This window comes from Hylobates moloch, unplaced genomic scaffold (assembly GCF_009828535.3).
Source record: "Hylobates moloch isolate HMO894 unplaced genomic scaffold, HMol_V3 SCAFFOLD_5, whole genome shotgun sequence".
Lineage (NCBI taxonomy): Eukaryota > Metazoa > Chordata > Mammalia > Primates > Hylobatidae > Hylobates > Hylobates moloch.
Window position 1 is genome coordinate 83,678,644 of NW_026652280.1, and position 17,546 is coordinate 83,696,189.

The 17,546-nt window shown below is 56.2% G+C and overlaps 1 protein-coding gene across 2 annotated transcripts; it reads left to right on the plus strand.

The window, feature by feature from the left end:
- Positions 1 to 685: 685 nt before the first annotated feature.
- On the plus strand, positions 686 to 17,031 carry SLC22A11 (solute carrier family 22 member 11). Of its 2 annotated transcripts, XM_032151858.2 has the most exons (10): positions 686 to 1,130; positions 3,718 to 3,821; positions 6,538 to 6,692; positions 6,801 to 6,969; positions 8,826 to 8,946; positions 9,302 to 9,417; positions 11,720 to 11,934; positions 12,796 to 12,904; positions 13,791 to 13,997; positions 15,126 to 17,031. In XM_032151858.2, the coding sequence occupies exons 1-10, from the start codon at positions 738 to 740 to the stop codon at positions 15,187 to 15,189; spliced, it is 1,653 nt and encodes a 550-aa protein (XP_032007749.1). In that variant the 5' UTR covers positions 686 to 737; the 3' UTR covers positions 15,190 to 17,031. The 2 variants fall into 2 exon arrangements, with proteins under 2 accessions (XP_032007749.1, XP_032007750.1); XM_032151859.2 differs by lacking the exons at positions 11,720 to 11,934; positions 12,796 to 12,904.
- Positions 17,032 to 17,546: the final 515 nt, after the last annotated feature.

The window sequence follows — 17,546 nt, forward strand, 5'->3', positions numbered from 1 at the left end:
GGGCCTTCCTGCCAGCTCGTGCCCACCCCACGTCCTCTCCCACGCCCACCAGCACCATCTCTCCAGCTAGGGAAGGCCCTTCCCAGGCCCCACATCTGGCTTCAGAGCCTTGAACAATTGTTAGGAGGGATGAAGTTTAGGCTGACCGTTTTCTGATTTAAAGGGCCTCGCGTAGAAGTTTCTAAAGATTTAAGAATGGGATCAGCTGGCCAGCAGGGAGTGGCTGAGGCCTCAGGTCCTGAGACATGAACTGCCTTCCTCACTCAGAAGCCCACGCTGAGATTAAACTTTAACCAACTCAGTGAGGCAACAGCCCAGTTGATATTTCTTCCCAACTGTAATTCAGTAACATCAAAGCACCCTGTCTTTTTAAATAGAATCTGCCTGACTTTCACTTTTGGTGCTGCAGAACTCAGAAGGTGGCTCAGCCCTCTGGTCCACACTTGGTGGGCAGCTCAGATGCCCCAGGCAGCCCGGGCACAGTGAGTGTAGTCCCCTTTACCCCCTCAGCGGAGCGCTGGGGCATCTGCACAGTCACTCCTGGACACAAGATAAGGAGGAGTTTCCCCGAGGCATCATAGGCCTTCCCGGGACTGACTCAACTGGTTATTGGACAGTGCCCCACCCCCAACTCGGCTGAGGGGCAGGAAGGCAGAAGGCCTTGGTGGCCCTGGATCTTGTGGCTGCAGTCGGTTCCAAACAGCAGTTAGGTCAGCTCAGCCGAGGCAGCTCGGTTCATGGCGTTCTCAAAGCTCTTGGAGCAAGCCGGAGGCGTGGGCCTCTTCCAGACCCTGCAGGTGCTCACCTTCGTCCTCCCCTGCCTCGTGATACCTTCCCAGATGCTCCTGGAGAACTTCTCAGCCGCCGTCCCAGGCCACCGTTGCTGGACACACATGCTGGACAATGGCTCTGCGGTTCCCACAAACATGACCCCCAAGGCCCTTCTGACCATCTCCATCCCACCAGGCCCCAACCAGGGGCCCCACCAGTGCCGCCGCTTCCGCCAGCCACAGTGGCAGCTCTTGGACTCCAATGCCACGGCCACCAGCTGGAGTGAGGCCGATACAGAGCCGTGTGTGGATGGCTGGGTCTATGACCGCAGCGTCTTCACCTCCACCATCGTGGCCAAGGTAGGGCCTCCCCCAGAGCCACTCAAGTCCCGTCACCTTGGAGGTCAGAGTCATGGATCGGGTTGGTTGGACTCCAGGGTCCAGTCCTGGGAGGGACCTGCCTCCTTTCGAGCCTCTCAGCCCCTCGTCAGCCACACACAGGGGAGTGGGCATCAGGGATCAGTCTACAGATGGGGCCAGCCCAGGCTCCTGGAAGTGCGGGGGGCACCTGGGTGGGCACCTCTGAATGCTGGCACCTGGACATTCACCAGCCTTGCCTGGTCCCGGCCCTACTGACCCATTAGCCGTGACTCCAGGCAACTCAGCTGCAGGGGGAAATCAGGGGTAAGGGGGGGTCTGGCTGAACTGACCCAACAGGTTTCTTGCTGAGATAGGCCAGGGTGACAACACATCACCCTAGAGGTGGTGCAGGATGAGGAACCTGATCAGATGTCGAGGCTGGGGGCAGGGGGGTTCTTGTTAAACTGATTCAGCAGGGTTCTTTGCTAAAGCTGGATTTTACGAGGAAGCCCCCAGATGGGCCCAGGAGAAGGCTCAGGAACCTGACTAAAGTTTGGCCAAGCAAAGAATTCTGGTCACCCCATGCCCATTTCCTGATCGGTGATGATGGCCCAGATTCGGATCGGGGCTCCGGTTCCAACATGAGCAGGGAGCCTTCAAGAAGCATCCATTCCACTGGTGAATTCACTCAGTTGACATTTAAACCCCTTCTAGCAGCAAAGCCACCCCTCGCCCTGCACCTGCAAAGTGGCAGACACATTTCCAAATGTGTCCCTGCTGCCACAACCTCACCACAATCTTGTGGGATGGGTCCTGTGACAGTCTCCATTTAATAACGGATAAAAGGAAAACACAGAGAGGTCAAGGGGCTGTCCCAGGGCACACAGCTAGAGTGTCCTGGAGCCTGATTCAGTCCCAGCAGTCAGGGTCTGGAGCCTGATTCAATCCTAGCAGTCTGCATGAGGGACAAAAGCAAGGTTGCAAGGGGCGAGGAGGGGCAGCCTCCTTCAGGCAGATGGTTGGGGATGGCCTCTCCAAAGAGGCTACATTGACATTGAGACTTGGATGGCGAGAGGAGGAATCTGTGAAGGTCAGGAGCCCCACAGAGCAAAGGTCACGCATAGAAGCATGTCTGGGATTTGAAGGAGCGAACAAGGCCCCGTGCGTCTGGGCATAGGTGCTGAGGGGCCAGAAGCAGGTGCGGGGACATGCTCTGGAGCTGGGATTTTCTTTCTTTCTTTTTTTTTTTTTTTTGAGACAGAGTCTCACTCTGTCACCCAGGCTGGAGCGCAGTGGCCCAAACATGACTGACTGCAGCCTCTAACTCCCAGCCTCCAGTGATCCTCGTGGCTTGGTGTCCCCAGTAGCTAGGACTATAGGCGCATACCACCATGCCCAGCTAATTTTTCTTTTGAGACTGAGTCTCGCTCTGTTGCCCAGGCTAGAGTGCAATAGCGCAATCGTGGCTCACTACAACCTCCGCCTCCTGGGTCCAAGCGATTCTCCAGCCTCAGCCTCCCGAGTAGCTGGAATTACAGGCATGCACAACCACTCCCGGCTAATTTTTGTATTTTTAGTAGAGAAGGGGTTTCACCATGTTGGTCAGGCTGGTCTCAAACTCCTGACCTCTGGTGATCCACCCGCCTTGGCCTCCCAAAGTGCTGGGATTACAGGCATGAGCCACTGTGCCCGGAATTTTCTTTTAAATGCAAAAGAACCTCATCCTCATCATCCCCATTGAAGGGTTTGGAGCATGGAAGTGATTTGGTCTGACTTGCATTTTCAAGAGGTCACTTTGCAGGGTAGAGAAGCTCTGTGGGGGGATGGGGGGCCCGCTGGAGGCTACTGCAGCTGCCCAAGTGGGAGGGGGAAAGAGAGAGGTGGGGGGAGTTGTCGGGCCTCAGTGGAGGACGGACTTGGGGATGGGTGTGGGGTGTTCAGGCAATGGATGACCAGTCCTGGGCTGGAGCCACTGTAAAAATCCCAGTGAACCGTGCCAAGCTCTCTCTAGTCACCCTCAACGCTGATGACAGCACCAGATCATGGCTCCGTCTCTAGAGGAAAGGATAGCCCAGCCCAGACAGTGGCTCTGCCACATCCACCTGGCCAGCACTCAGTAGAGGTGGAAGCCAAGCCTGTGGTTTCACCCCTGCCAGCCACTCCCTGCCCCTGCCTCCCACTGCCCACCTTGCCTGCCACCTCACTGCCCACCACTGCCAGGTACTGCTGGACACAGCTGCACATTAAACTGCCAAACTTCTTTTTACCAAGAAATTGTTCATTTTCCTACCACTTCTGCCCCTTCAAGGCCCTGCTGCCCGTCAGAGCCTGTCCTCTGCATGAGGGGGCCAGTGGACCCCGTGGAGTGGCCTCCACACAGCTGGCAGACGCAGAGCCAGGTCGCATGCTGTCCTGCAGCTGGGCTTCCCGTGGGGAGGTGCAGCCCCATGGCCAGCAGGTCCCCTCTACCTTTGTGACCTGGCACTGGGAGTCCAGGGACCCCAGTGTGGGTCAGGCGTTCCTCGGCCGTGCCGAGCCCTATGATTCCACACCCCCCAAGCTGAGCCACTGCACCCTCCTCTTGCAGTGGGACCTGGTGTGCAGCTCCCAGGGCTTGAAGCCCCTGAGCCAGTCCATCTTCATGTCCGGGATCCTGGTGGGCTCCTTTATCTGGGGTCTCCTCTCCTACCGGTGAGTGCCTCCACTCCTTCCAGCCCCCAGCTCCCTCAAAACATTGTTGAAGACTATGGGGCAGAAGGTTCAGAAATGTCAGGCGAACACCCCATCCCTGCTTCAATTTCCCTCCTGCCTCCTCTGTTTCTTCCCTCCCCTGGCCATCCCCACCAACCCACAGGCTGTTCTGGGTCCCCACCTCAGCAAGGCCCCCCAGACCCTGGCCGGGTTCCCCTCACAGGGAGGCCACCCCAGGCCATCCCCCACCGCCCCCATTCCCTCTTCCATACTCCGGCCAGATGGTCACAGGCCTCCTCCATGTGGTCGTGCTTGGACCCTGTGCCTCAAAGCTGTCCTGGCTCCCCATCCTCCTCTCCTCTGTCCTTTGTCCCCCAGTCTCAAGGCCTTTCCAGAAGCCTCACGTGGGCCAAACACTGGCCAGGTGCAAGGGACGCCCCTAGTAGAAATGGGGGAAGGGGCGGTGGGGAGGGTGGGAGGCAAGTGTCTGCCCTTCCCCAGCATGGAGCCAAGCAGGGCTCAGGACACAGGTTAGTAAGTCAGGCCACCTTGGAACGTGAGGCCGGCTAGGGGAACAGGGCACGGGTGATGGGCATGCCAGGGCCAGCCGGCAGGACTGGAAACGTCTCGTACCAGGTGACACTGAAGCCTAGGCCTGCTGGTGGGAAGAAGCGTTCTCTGTGACACGCTTTCTTCTCTTGGCTTCCAGAACATCCTCACTCCTGGTTTTCCTTCCACCTCCCAGGAAGCTGTTCTCGCTCCCCCTCCTCCTGCTCCCCCTCCTCCCTCTCTTCCTGTTCTGGGAGCTGAGCTGCTGATTCCTCGCCACGCCCCCTCACTCCCCCAGCAGCCTTCATCGGAGGACACAGACCCCCAACCTGTGGGACTCTTGTGCGCCTGCGCTGTCCTCTGGCCTCCCTTCCTCACCTCCACACTCACCTGGCCCTTCCTCCAGGACACACTCAGCCCAAGCCCCTCTCTGCCACAGCATCCCCTTGCCCGAGCCCCCATATCCTCTCACCAGGCAGGCTGCAACCCCTCGCAGGTGTCCTCTGCAGTGGCCGTCCACGCTGCCACAACACTGAGTGACTTTGCAAAATCTTGGAGGTTGATCTGGTCAATAAAAGCTGGCCGGAAGTCCTCCAAGGGTCCCGCTGCACTGAGGACAGTCCCTTCCTGCCTACCCCCTGCCCTGCGCTGGGCTTCCATCCACCCCCAGCTCCACCAGCCTCCTCCTGGAGCCCCCTGCACCGCTGCAGAGCGCCTCGGTGACTGTGCTTCACCCAGAAGCTCCTGCCCATGCTGCTTGGTGCCCACATGCAGGCCGCAGCTCAATGCTCTTCCCTGGGGAGGCCCTCCCAGGCCATGGAGTCAGAGACTCCTGCCCAGCCCCAGGCATGACTGTCCCAGCCCCTCTTTGCTTCCCTCATCACAGTGCCTGGCTCTGATGATGCCTGGCTGGCTCAAGGCTTGTTTATTGTCCACGTCCCCACAAGCACACAGGGACCCAGGGACTGTGCTCCAGAGCCCAGCTCAGCACCATGGCAGACACGCAGTCATTATTTCACGAATGGAGGACTGCCTTCCTGCTCCCTCCTGCCACCACCCTACCGGCTCTGGGGTCTGACTACCTGGGTCTGAATCCCAGCCTTACCACGCCCAGCCTTGTCCTACAAGGTAGATCTCTTCCCTTCTCTGGAGATCTCTCCCCTTCTCTGGGCCTCAGTTTCCCCCCAGCAGTGGGGCCTCGTACCTGCCCACGCAGTTGTCGTGAGGATGAAGCGAGTGTCCTTGCTCCTGGGTGCTGCTCAGACAGGCACGGCCAAGGTCCGCCTTGCTTCTCCGTTCTGAGCAGCACGGGCTTGAGTGGCACTAAATGCAGTCTCCGGTTCAGGCTCAGCCGTCCTGGAGGCCACCGCAGCCCAGGGCACTTGGGCAGGGGCCAAGGGCTCTGCATCCGCCCCATGAGCACCCCCTTCACAGCACACAGGTGAGAGCAGCGGCTTGCAAAGTCTTGGCCTCCTCACTCCCCAGCCCCTTGCCCAGTGTCTTGATTCTCATAGCAGCCCTGTGAGGCATGTCCTTATGGATGCCCTTATGTTACAGATGGGGAAACTGAGGCTCAGAGATGTCGAGTCACATGCCCAGGGTCACCCAGGAAGGACAGAGCTGGGGCTCAAACCCAGGCATCTGATGCCCAAACCTGTGTTCTTTTTTATTTATTAGAGACAGAGGCTCACTCTGTTGAACAGCCTGCAGTGCAGCGGCGTGATCATACCTCACTGCAGCCTTGAATTCCTGGGCTCAAGCCATCCTCCCACCTCAGCCTCCCAAGTAGCTGGGACCACAGACACCTGGCTAACTTTTTAATTTATTTATTTAGTAGAGACTGAGGTCTCACTATGTTGCCCAGGCTGGTCTTGAACTCCTGGCCTAAAGTGATCCTCCAGCCTCAGTCTCCCAAAGTGCTGGGATTACAGGCATGAACCACTGTGCCTGGCCCCAAATCCCATGTTCTTAAACACTGAAACTGAACTGCACCTTCTCGTGGCAAGGTACCTGCCACTTTTATAACAAAAGCACTCTGAGTGTACCCCTAAAAGTTCCAAGAAGGAGGAGTTGGCGTTGTTGAACTCCCAGAAGGCAAGTACCTGCCCACAAATCCACGTCCTCAGGGGTCCCTCTCCAGGCCCCGTGTGCTTCTCTCCTGTGACAGGTTTGGGCGGAAGCCGATGCTGCGCTGGTGCTGCCTGCAGTTGGCCGTGGCGGGCACCAGCACCATCTTCGCCCCAACATTCGTCATCTACTGTGGCCTGCGGTTCGTGGCCGCTTTTGGGATGGCCGGCATCTTTCTGAGTTCACTAACACTGAGTGAGTCCCTGGTTCAGCGAGCTCCTGCCATGGGGGCGGGGGTGGCAGGAGAGAATGGGGCTCAGGCTGCCGCATGAGGCCTCACCTGCACATGTCTGCATCCTTCAGTGGTGGAGTGGACCACGACCAGCAGGAGGGCGGTCACCATGACGGTGGTGGGATGCGCCTTCAGTGCAGGCCAGGCAGCGCTGGGCGGCCTGGCCTTTGCCCTGCGGGACTGGAGGACCCTCCAGCTGGCAGCGTCAGTGCCCTTCTTTGCCATCTCCCTGATATCCTGGTCAGTATGATGTGGGACCTTTTCCTTAGTAGACCCAGGGTGGGAGGAGGACTCTTCACTTTCACCTCTCTGGCTGGCCGTAGGTCCAGAGCCCTGGAGTGCCACAGAAGGGCCGTGGCGTGAGCGGCGCCCTTGCTGGGGAGGGACATTGGAGATTGGCAGTCCTAGGCTGAGTGTTGCAGCCTGAGGTCCGTGGCTCCCATCCAGCCCAGACAGGCCAAGATGGGCCGGCACAGCATTGGCTCAAATGGTGATTTAAAAAATACATTTGTAACTAGTTGCTAACATTTAAAAGTCAGAAGATTTTCAAAAACACACAAAAACAGTATTTTTACCTTCTTTGGAAAAACTGGAAGATCCAGGGGCACTGGGCCGAACTTCAGCCACAGTGGAAGCAGCCGCTCTCCCGGTCCCCCAGGCCCCACCACCGCTGTCCCCTGGGCTGAGGCTGTGAGCATCCTCCTCCCCCAGAGCTTGCACCAGCCCCCACCCACCAGCTTCACTCCTTCACATACAGTGCGAACCAACATTGGATATGAAAATAGATTGTTGTCACTACAATTTTAGGGGCCGCAAAAATCCTTAAGGTCTGGAAATCCCTCCTTGGGTTGGCACTGAGGAAGGAGACACAGACAGGTGCAGAGGGTCTTAGGTGCTGGGGACACACAAGTGAACAAAACAGGCAAAAACCAGTGGCCCCATGGAGCTTACATTTCATACACAGATCAATAAGTGAAGAGGAAGGACATCCCATAATTACAATAATTAGGCCATCCCCGCCACACTGATCAGGTGTGTACCAGGTGCAGTTTATAACACCAGGTGCGTATTAACCATCTTCTAATAAGTAAGATGATGCGATTACCGCCAATTTCAAATGAAGGACCGAGACCTAGAAAGGGTAGGTCACTCACCCAAGGTCACACACAGCCGGTGAATGCCAGAGGCAGGATTTGAACCTAGGCAGGCTAACTCTTCACCGCTACATCAAACTGCCTCCAGAAGTCCTTCTTAGCTTCCCTGCAAACAGGGCTGGGAGCCGGTGGGCTGGGCAGATCCTGTGCCTTCCACCAGGAAAATGCTTCTCCTGGCCCATCTGCCCCTGAGGTTGGGGAGAAACAGACTGGTTTTATAAAATCACCTGGTTCTGCCTGGGGATGTTTTAAACGTGCCAAAAAAAAAAAAACGGCCGGGCGCAGTGGCTCAAGCCTGTAATCCCAGCACTTTGGAGGCTGAGGCGAGCGGATCACGAGATCAGGAGATCAAGACCATCCTGGCTAACATGGTGAAACCCCATCTCTACTAAAAATACAAAAAAATTAGCCATAGTGGTGCGCACCTGTAGTCCCTGCTACTCGGGAGGCTGAGGCAGGAGAATCACTTGAACCTGGGAGGCGGAGGTTGCAGTGAGCCAAGATCGCACCACTACACTCCAGCCTGGGTGACAGAGCGAGATTCCATCTCAAAAAAAAAAACAAACAAACAAACCCAGCACCAAGTGACCTTTCTATCCTAGAAATGGCCCCAGAATCACTGGTAAAGCGGCCACCTCTGGGGACACCCATGCCCAGGCCACCTGTGCCCTGGCTATGTGCAGGGCTCAGGTGGGCAGGGCCCAGGCAGCCAGGCGAGCCAGATGGAGGTGGCTCGCTTGGGAAGGTGGGCGGCCAGGCATTGGGACTCAGCTTTATTCTGAAACCACCGGGGACTGCCAGGCTGCTAGCTGGGCAGCAGCGGCACAGAAGCATCTGCCTCCTTGTCACTTATCTCAGCTGGAGGGTCCATGCCCACTGCCCCTTTCCACCCCGCCCCGGGGTAGAGCCCAGTGCACTCCCAGTTACACACCTGCCTTACAGGTGGCTGCCAGAATCCTCCCGGTGGCTGATTATTAAGGGCAAACCAGATCAAGCGCTTCAGGAGCTCAGAAAGGTGGCCAAGATAAATGGCCACAAGGAGGCCAAGAACCTGACCATAGAGGTGAGATGCTGCTGTCTGCGAGACTTGACCTGGGACAGGACGTGCACGCTTTCAGGAAACAGGTGCTGCCAGAAATTAGAGTGAAGATGGGGTGGGAGGATCAGGGAAGGCTTCCAGAAGGAGGCAAGCTAGAGCTGAGAGGACCAGGGCTGAGTCAAACCTGCAGAAGAGCCAGGGCCTGGAGAGAACCTTTTCTGCCCCATCCCCGCCCCTTCCCCTAGGGATCCGGCTTCCAGAAGCTGAGGCCCTGGATAGGCTCCCCGTCACTCTGGCCACTTGGACACTGTTGTCTGGCACAGGGGGTGGGGCAGGGCCATTGCCCTACCATTCACGGTGCCCCCATTCTCCCTGGAAGGTGCTGATGTCCAGCGTGAAGGAGGAGGTGGCCTCTGCAAAGGAGCCGCGGTCGGTGCTGGACCTGTTCTGCGTGCCCGTGCTCCGCTGGAGGAGCTGCGCCATGCTGGTGGTGAAGTACGCCGTCCTGGTGTCCCTCCCCAAGGCAGGGCTGGGACAGGCAGGAGGCAGAGCTGGGACAGGCAGGAGGCAGAGCTGGGACAAGCAAGAGGCAGGGTGTCCAGGGGAAACAGCACCCGCAGGCCTCAAGGGAGTGCATTTCTGTCTGGGACAGGACGCAGGCAGCCCCAGGAGGCAGGAGCCCTAGCAGGCAGCAGAGAGGGACTGTGCACAGGTGGGGTCTGGAGGCTGCCATCTGCAGGAAGCCAGAGGAAAAGGCAGCTCTAGGCTAGGGGTCCCAGGGTCCCAGGGAGGTCTCAAGACAGAGGCGGAGCCAGGGTCCCTAGAGCCAGGGGACCAGCCACAGCCGGCCCCGGCCGAGGAGTACCACTGTTTGTCAGCGTTAGAGACTTACCACTTTCCTAGAGACCATGGCCATGATCCTAGAGGGGTGAACCTGCATTCGCTGACCCCTCCATGCAACCCCACTTTACTGATGGGGAAAGAGGATCCCAGAGGGGTAAGGAACAAGCCCAAGATGATAGAGCCTGCATTGGAACCGGGCTGAGCTAGCACTTGGCTTACCGGCAATGTCACTGCCCGGGGCCTGCACAACCAGACCCTGGCCCACCCCGGGACCCAAGGTCATCTGGGCCCAGGAAAAGGCCCTTAAAACAAATTCAGTTCCGGTGACATCCAAAAGAGCATATTAAAAAGCAAGGACCAGTCAGGTGCGGTGGCTCAAGCCTGTAATCCCTCACTTTGGGAGGCTGAGGCAGGAGGATCGCTTGAGCCCAGGAGTTCAGCACCAGCCTGGGTAACATAGTAAGACCCTCTCATCTCTACTAAAAATCAAAAAAATGAGGCAGGAGGATCACTGGAGCCTAGGAGATAGAGGCTGCACTGAGCTGAGATTGTGCTGCTGCACTCCAGCCTGGGCGACAGAGCAAGATTCTGTAAAAAAAAAAAAAAAAAAAAAAAACCTAAGGACCTGGTTTGATTGGGACTTTTATCTTGAAATAAAACTGAAGCTTAGGAAAACGTTTCTTTTATGCTATATTTAACCACGTATGGGTTATGATGGCAAATACTTGCTACATCTTAGAACAAAGATCGATCAAATGCCTTTTTTTAAAAACTTCAATTTTTTTCTGATAAATCAGAAGGAGTGCTCTCGCTGCAAACACCCAGGACCAGTTCTTTTTTTAAAAAAAGAAAAACTTCCAGGATTCCTCAGTTCTCCCAGGGGCCGGCTCTGCAACCTTTGTTATTCAAATCAGAGGCTTTGAAGCGAGTGACCTTGTGGGTTTTCTTGTCTTGACTTGTTAACCCAGTTGTTATCTGTCCAAGGCTCCAGTGTCGGCCGCTTTGAGCACCAGGCCAGTGACTCTCACGTCACTCACATAAACTTCATGAAACACTGCGGCTTGTGCGATTTTACTCTGCCTTGTTGGGCTAGTGTTTTCCGATGTTTATTGGGTGATGTAATCAGGTGACGCCTAAGGGGAGGGCTGGGAGGAGCGTCTGGGTTGAGCAGGGAGAGCACAGATTTTAAATGTGGCCGAGAAGAATTTTACCTTGCAGCCACTTGTGGATCCAAATCCGATCTCCAAACCATGAGAATTTAAATACCATAAATCCAGCTACTCGTGAGCCAGTGGGGTGGGGGAGTGGGCAGAAAGCAGACCCTGAGATGGAGAAGGGAAGGGAAGGGGAGATGCAGCCACAGCCTGGGCTCAGTCCAGCCCCTGGGAGCGTGGAAGCTGGGGCCCTAATGGGTGGTCCCTCTGCCCCATGAACCAGTCACAGGCTGCTCTCCCAAGAGGAGGGGCAGCACTCCCAGGGGCTGGGGGACAGGCTCTCCTTCCTGAATGCAGTCTGGGCAGTGCAGCCCAGGGTCTCCTCAGAGGCCCCGTCCTGCCATGATTCCCATCTTCCAAGACAAAGGCACAGTGTGACTGGTTATCAGAATCAAAGCCAGAGAGGGCTAGGCCGGAAGTGAGGGGCAGCTCAGAGGCCCCCGAGGGCAGACTTGGTCCCAGCCAGAGAGGCAACGCCCCAGCCCATCACTGCCCCTGACACAAAGCCCGTGTGTGAAGGGATGGGGGAGCCACCCTGCCTGCCCTTTCCTGGAAGAGCGTGACCCTGGGGTTGTGTCCTGAGTTTGGCAGGCTTCTGGGACCGCTGGCCAAGACAAGCCCAGGATTGTCCTCCAGGGTTGGCCATGTCCTCCCAGGCAGCTCCTGGTGGGAGGTGCTGTTGCTGTTGGGGCACCCTCTCCCAGGCAGGGCAGGGACCTGACTTCCAGCCTTGCCTGCAGTTTCTCTCTATTGATCTCCTACTACGGGCTGATCTTCGACCTGCAGAGCCTGGGCCGTGACATCTTCCTCCTCCAGGCCCTCTTCGGGGCCGTGGACTTCCTGGGCCGGGCCACCACTGCCCTCTTGCTCAGTTTCCTTGGCCGCCGCACCATCCAAGCTGGTTCCCAGGCCATGGCCGGCCTCGCCATTCTGGCCAACATGCTGGTGCCGCAAGGTGAGGCGGGCAGGCTGGGCGGTGGGACCAGGCCCTGTTTCCCTGCCCACCCCACTGCTCTCAGTGTGGGGCCACATCCCCTCCCTGGCCCCAGGAGCTGCCTCCCTGTTTTCTTTCTGAATGAGGGAGGCTGTGAGGACCTGGAATCCCTCTCCGTGTCTCCTTTTATTGCTGAGGGTGGGAGACTGGGGGAAAGGGACAGGGCCGCAAGTCCTGCGGTGGCGGCAGAGCCGGGAGGAAGGCAGGAGGGTGCCTTGCAGCTGGCAGGGGAAGGCCTGAGCGAGGACGGAGGCGGCCGGGGCCCTGCAGGCTGCAGTGAGAGCCCAAGCTCTGAGCGCGAGCACCTGCGAGGAAACCGACAACGGCGAGCCCCTCCCAGCAGTTCAGGCGCCTCCTCTGAGCAACGCATTGGGGAGGCCAGGCCTGCGGCCAAAAGGAGGCCCGGACCTCCGCTCCAGGCCAGAGCTTCTGCCATCCCCACACAGGCAGGCTGGGGGGCAGCAGGAAGGCTGCTGTGGGCCGGGCCCGGCGCTCTCTCCTTCATAGCAAGAGGCATCTCTGGACCCTAGGAGCCGCGGGGTGGGGGGCAGGCTTTCAGTGCAGCCTCTACGGCCTGCCAGGCTCAGCTACCCTAGACCTGGCTGGGTTTCTGCCTGTGCCCCTCGGGCCCACCTGCCGCGATATCACATCCTATGCTCTGTCCTCCAACCCCAGCCCTGGGCAGCCCCGCAACAAGCCAGCAGGGCCAGGGACTTGTAGGGAGCCCAGGGTCCCCTCTGCTCCAGGCTGGCTGGCCGCACACTGACTAGCCCCTGGGTACCCTCCAGGGCAAACCCCACTCTCACCCCTTCCTGTACCCAGATTTGCAGACCCTGCGTGTGGTCTTTGCTGTGCTGGGAAAGGGATGTTTTGGGATAAGCCTAACCTGCTTCACCATCTACAAGGCTGAACTCTTCCCAACGCCAGTGCGGTAAGCTGGGCTGCAGGCCATGCCCCAGGGCCAGCAGGGCTGTCCTGAGAGGGCAGTGGGAAGGGTAAAGAAGGGCCTGGCAGCCAGGGAAATGCTGCCAGGGCAGCTCAGGGCCCCCCTCCCCGCCACAGGACAGCTCTTCCCCTTGAGAGTCTCGGCCCAGACAGAAGCAGTACAGTAGAGCCCTGGGGACATCTGGGCCTGTGTTTTCACACCGTTTTGAGCCACAGAGTCATCTATCCAGGTGGAATCTTGTAAGAACCCCTATTAGGAGACCAAGAGCTGCCCTGGTGGCAGTGGGGACCCTCAACTCACTTCCCACCACTCCTTCCCTGCCCCAAGAGAGCCCCAATTCACCTCCTTGGAGCCCAAGGGCATCCTAAAACACAAATGGAAAACCAGTGGTCTAGAGTCTAGGCCACACCCACATTTGACATTTGGGTAAACTGAGGCTCGGGGTGAAGGACTGGCTCAGCAGAAGGGTAGGACTAGACTCCAGCTCTCCAGACTTTTAGCCCAGTGTTCTTTCCACCACTCACTCATTTCTCCATATTTTAATTTGTTGTTTGGACAAGCATTTATTGATTTTGTTGATATCGTATGGAAAGCCTGAGTTGGGAGCTCAGTGGCCTAGCAGGAGCATGGAGAAGCCCTTAAGTTGCCCAAGAGTGGGGAAAATGAGGTGGGCCCTAGAGATTTCCCCTGAAACACTAGATGCGAAAATCTGGGTGGGCTCTGTGGAGGAGGTGGCATTAGAGGAGGCCTTGAGGAGGGCAATGCCCTCAGCCCAGCTTTCCTTCCCCTGGCATCCATGGGCCCAGCCAAGTTGTCTTCCTGCCACAGGGCCAGCTGTAACAGGGATCTGGGCCCTCCCTTTCACCCACAGGATGACAGCAGATGGCATTCTGCATACGGTGGGCCGGCTGGGGGCTATGATGGGTCCCCTGATCCTGATGAGCCGCCAAGCCCTGCCCTTGCTGCCTCCTCTCCTCTATGGCGTTATCTCCATTGCTTCCAGCCTGGTTGTGCTGTTCTTCCTCCCGGAGACCCAGGGACTTCCGCTCCCTGACACTATCCAGGACCTGGAGAGCCAGTGAGTGACATGTGATCCCTGGGCGTCGGGCTGGGCTTCCTCCTGGGCCAAGATGGAGACAGGCCTGGGCCGCCCAGGGCAAAGGCTCAAGAGTACCAAGGCCTGTGTTTCTGAAACCATTTAATCTTTCCAACAATCCTGCCAGAAACGTATTATTACTATCCCCATGCTATTACTAGGGTCAGAGAGAGAAAGTGACTTATCCAAAGTCTCATGGGTAGAAAGTGTTCATACCTCATGCAGGAAAATGTAATGGTTGAAAGCCCAGGCTTAGCAGCCAGGTTGCCTGGGACCACATTCCCCACCTGCCTGGCTTGGCAAGTGACTTAACCTCTCTCACCAAAACTGACAAAGGAAGATACAGATAGTCTCAACTGTCCTAGTGAAATTTTCCCACAAAGAATTTCCCGCCCAGACAGATCAACAGGTGAGTTCTTTCAAACCCTCAGAGAACAGATTGTGCCATCTCACATCCATTCTTTGAGAGGGAGAAATGAGGGAGCACTCCCTAGCTGCATTTTATAGCCAGAACCACTTCTGTGGGCTTTAGCCTCCTCCTTTGTAAGATGGTGTTAAAAAAAACAAACAAACAAAACCCAGCCTGGCTCACAGAGTTGTTTTCAGGTTTAAGGGAAGTATTATTTTAAAGCACCTGGGAAAATGCCAGGCCTGCAGCAAGCACTCTGGACGTGTGGTTATTGTGTCCTGGGTGAGTGTTCATGGGGCCTCCTCAATTCTGATGGTGACCGAGGTCAGAATGATACTAATAATACTGAGTTCTTTTTGTTTTATGTCACCTTATTTAATCAATACAACAACCACACGAGGTGCTATTACAGTCCAATTCCTTTGCCAAGGAAACTGAGATGCAGCAGGGTTATATAACTTGCCTAAGGACACCCGCGGAGACCCGGAGAAGCTGGGACTTCATTTTTTCTTTAATTTAATTGATTTCTGTTGTGCACCTACTATGTTTCAGGCACTGTCCCACGCTTGGGTACACAGAAAGGAGTAAAAGCCTAATGCCATACAGTTTACCCCCCAATAAGACTTGACCACCGTTCTGCCCCAAGCTCCAAGTCATACCCACTTCACCACATGGCACTGCTTTTCTTTGGATTATTCTAGGAAATCAACAGCAGCCCAGGGCAACCAGCAAGAGGCCGTCACTGTGGAAAGTACCTCTCTCTAGAAATTGTGCCTGCATGGAGCCCCTTTAGTCAAAGACTCCTGGAAAGGAGTTGCCTCTTCTCCAATCAGAGGGTGAAGGCGAGTTGGGTGACCTCAAGGGCCTGGCATGGCAGAGGCCACGCAGCTGTGGCCGAGTGGACAGCGTGACCGAGTGGACAGCTATGGCTGAAGGCAGCTTCCACAGCTCACTCCTCTTCTCCCCGCCCTGATCAGATTCCCCACCTTACCCAAGCCCTACAGGAGCCTGTGCAGATGGCCATGCCCAACCAATAACGAGACAGTTCCCCTCCCTTTCCCTGCCAGGCTCATGTCTTTACACCTTCCCTCAGCCACGCCAACCAGAGACTGGGTTCCAATCTCACTCTACCACATACAGAGCCCTCATCTGTGAAATGAGAATGATCACGTGACCCACCCCCCAGGGCAGGTATCAGGGTGAACTGATCTTAGCACCGGCCAAATAAATGGAACCTGCCGAGAGAGCTGCCAGATACAGGTGTCCAGGTTGTGCACTGGCCCGAGGCACGCAGCCAAGGAGGCATGTGGGGTCTGAAACTCAGCCCCGGCTACACTGGCCCCACCACCTACCCTAGCAAAGGCTGTGTCCACTCCAAAAAAAAGAGCTGTTTTAATCACTTTTCACTTACTCATCAGTGAGGGAGGGCTTCCAGCCCTATGGTTACGAAGATGGCCAAACACACCACCAAACACCAGACAGGGGAGGCTGGCAGCAGGTCACCACACACGTACTCAGAGCCCGCGAAGATGACACTGCACGCCATGCGGACCACATGGGGCGGGGTGCACTGAGGATCTGAGCGAGCAGCCAGGGCTGCGAGAAGGCAGCTTTGGAGCAAGAAGGGGCTGGGGCAACTCCTGGCTTCTGCGGGAGGGTGTGATTGGCTTGTTTCATCATGCTGCAGGCTGGGGAGAAACGGAACCTTACAAGCGTAGGGATAAGAGGAACCCCTCTTGGTCCCCTCGATGAGGGTTGTTGGGCCAGGGAGCCTCATCCACAGGGTGGAGTGAAAGGGGAGAAGGGGAGCTCACAGGCAGGCCTGCCGAGGCCTTCCGGCTTTGCCAGATGTCAGGGCACGTAATACTGAACCTTAACTTTCGGCTTTCAGCCAAACGGCACCCTTTTGCTGTTTGTTTTCTGGAGGGGACACCTTTTCTTGATTCATGCCCAGACCTCCCTTGTCCAGGCTGTGAAAACTCTGGGATGGTCGAGGCTGACTGCCCATCTCAGATGGGCAAGGAAGCAAAAGTGCAGAGTGGTGAAGGGGCCAGCTTGTGGAAACACGGCCGAACCCGGTCCCCGATCCTAGCCCAGGGCTCCTTCCAGCACACGAGGCTCCTAGCCCTCGTCTCCACCCCTCCATGCCCCTGATATCTGTGGCCCTGCCACAAAGTTACCCTCATGCCCTTCCCTGGAGACCCCACTCTGGGAAACCTCAATCTCAGGCCCCTCAACTCACCTCTTTCACCCCGTGTACACTGGGTCAGTCACTCCTGCTCCTCACAGCTCCCAAATCCACCTACTTCCCTTCACTCTGGCTACACCCTGGTTCACACCACGGTTGTAGCTCCAAACTGGTCCCTGATGTCTACACTGCACTCTGCACAACAGCCACAATGCTCATTAAGAAACGCAATCCAAACCAAATCCCTCCCTGCTGAAAGCCCTCCAGTGGCTCACGATAAGGATCACACTTCTCCCCCTGCCTGGTCAGGCCGCCATGGGACCCCAGCCTTTCCTCACACTTCAGTAAATTTTAAAGGATTCAGATCATACGAAGAATGTTCTTGAACCAGCATAGAATTAAATTAGAAATCAATTATGGAAAGAGATATGGAAAACCTCTTCAAACTATACAACACACTTCTAAGTAACCCAAGGGTCAAAGAGAGAATCTCAAAGGAAATGAGAAAAGATTTTGAACTGAGTGAAAATGAAAAAATGACATATCAAAATTTGTGAGATGAAGCTAAAGTAATGATTACGGAGAAATTGATATCATTAAATGCTAACATTAGAGAAGAAGAAAGTTCCACATCAAATACCTCAGCTCTCACCTGGAAAGTAGCAAAAGAAGAGTTTATTAAACTTATAGTAAGCAGAAGAAATAATACACAAGAGAAATCAGAGAATTGAAAACACAATAAAGAAAATTAGCGAAACCTAGAGGTGGTTCTTTAAGATCAATACAATTTATAAACCTCTAGACTTTCTGATGAAGAAAAAAAGAGGCCGGGTGCGGTGGCTCACGCCTGTAATCCCAGCATTTTGGGAGGCTGAGGTGGGCAGATCACTTGAGGTCAGGAGTTCAAGACCAGTCTGGCCAACGTGGTGAAGCC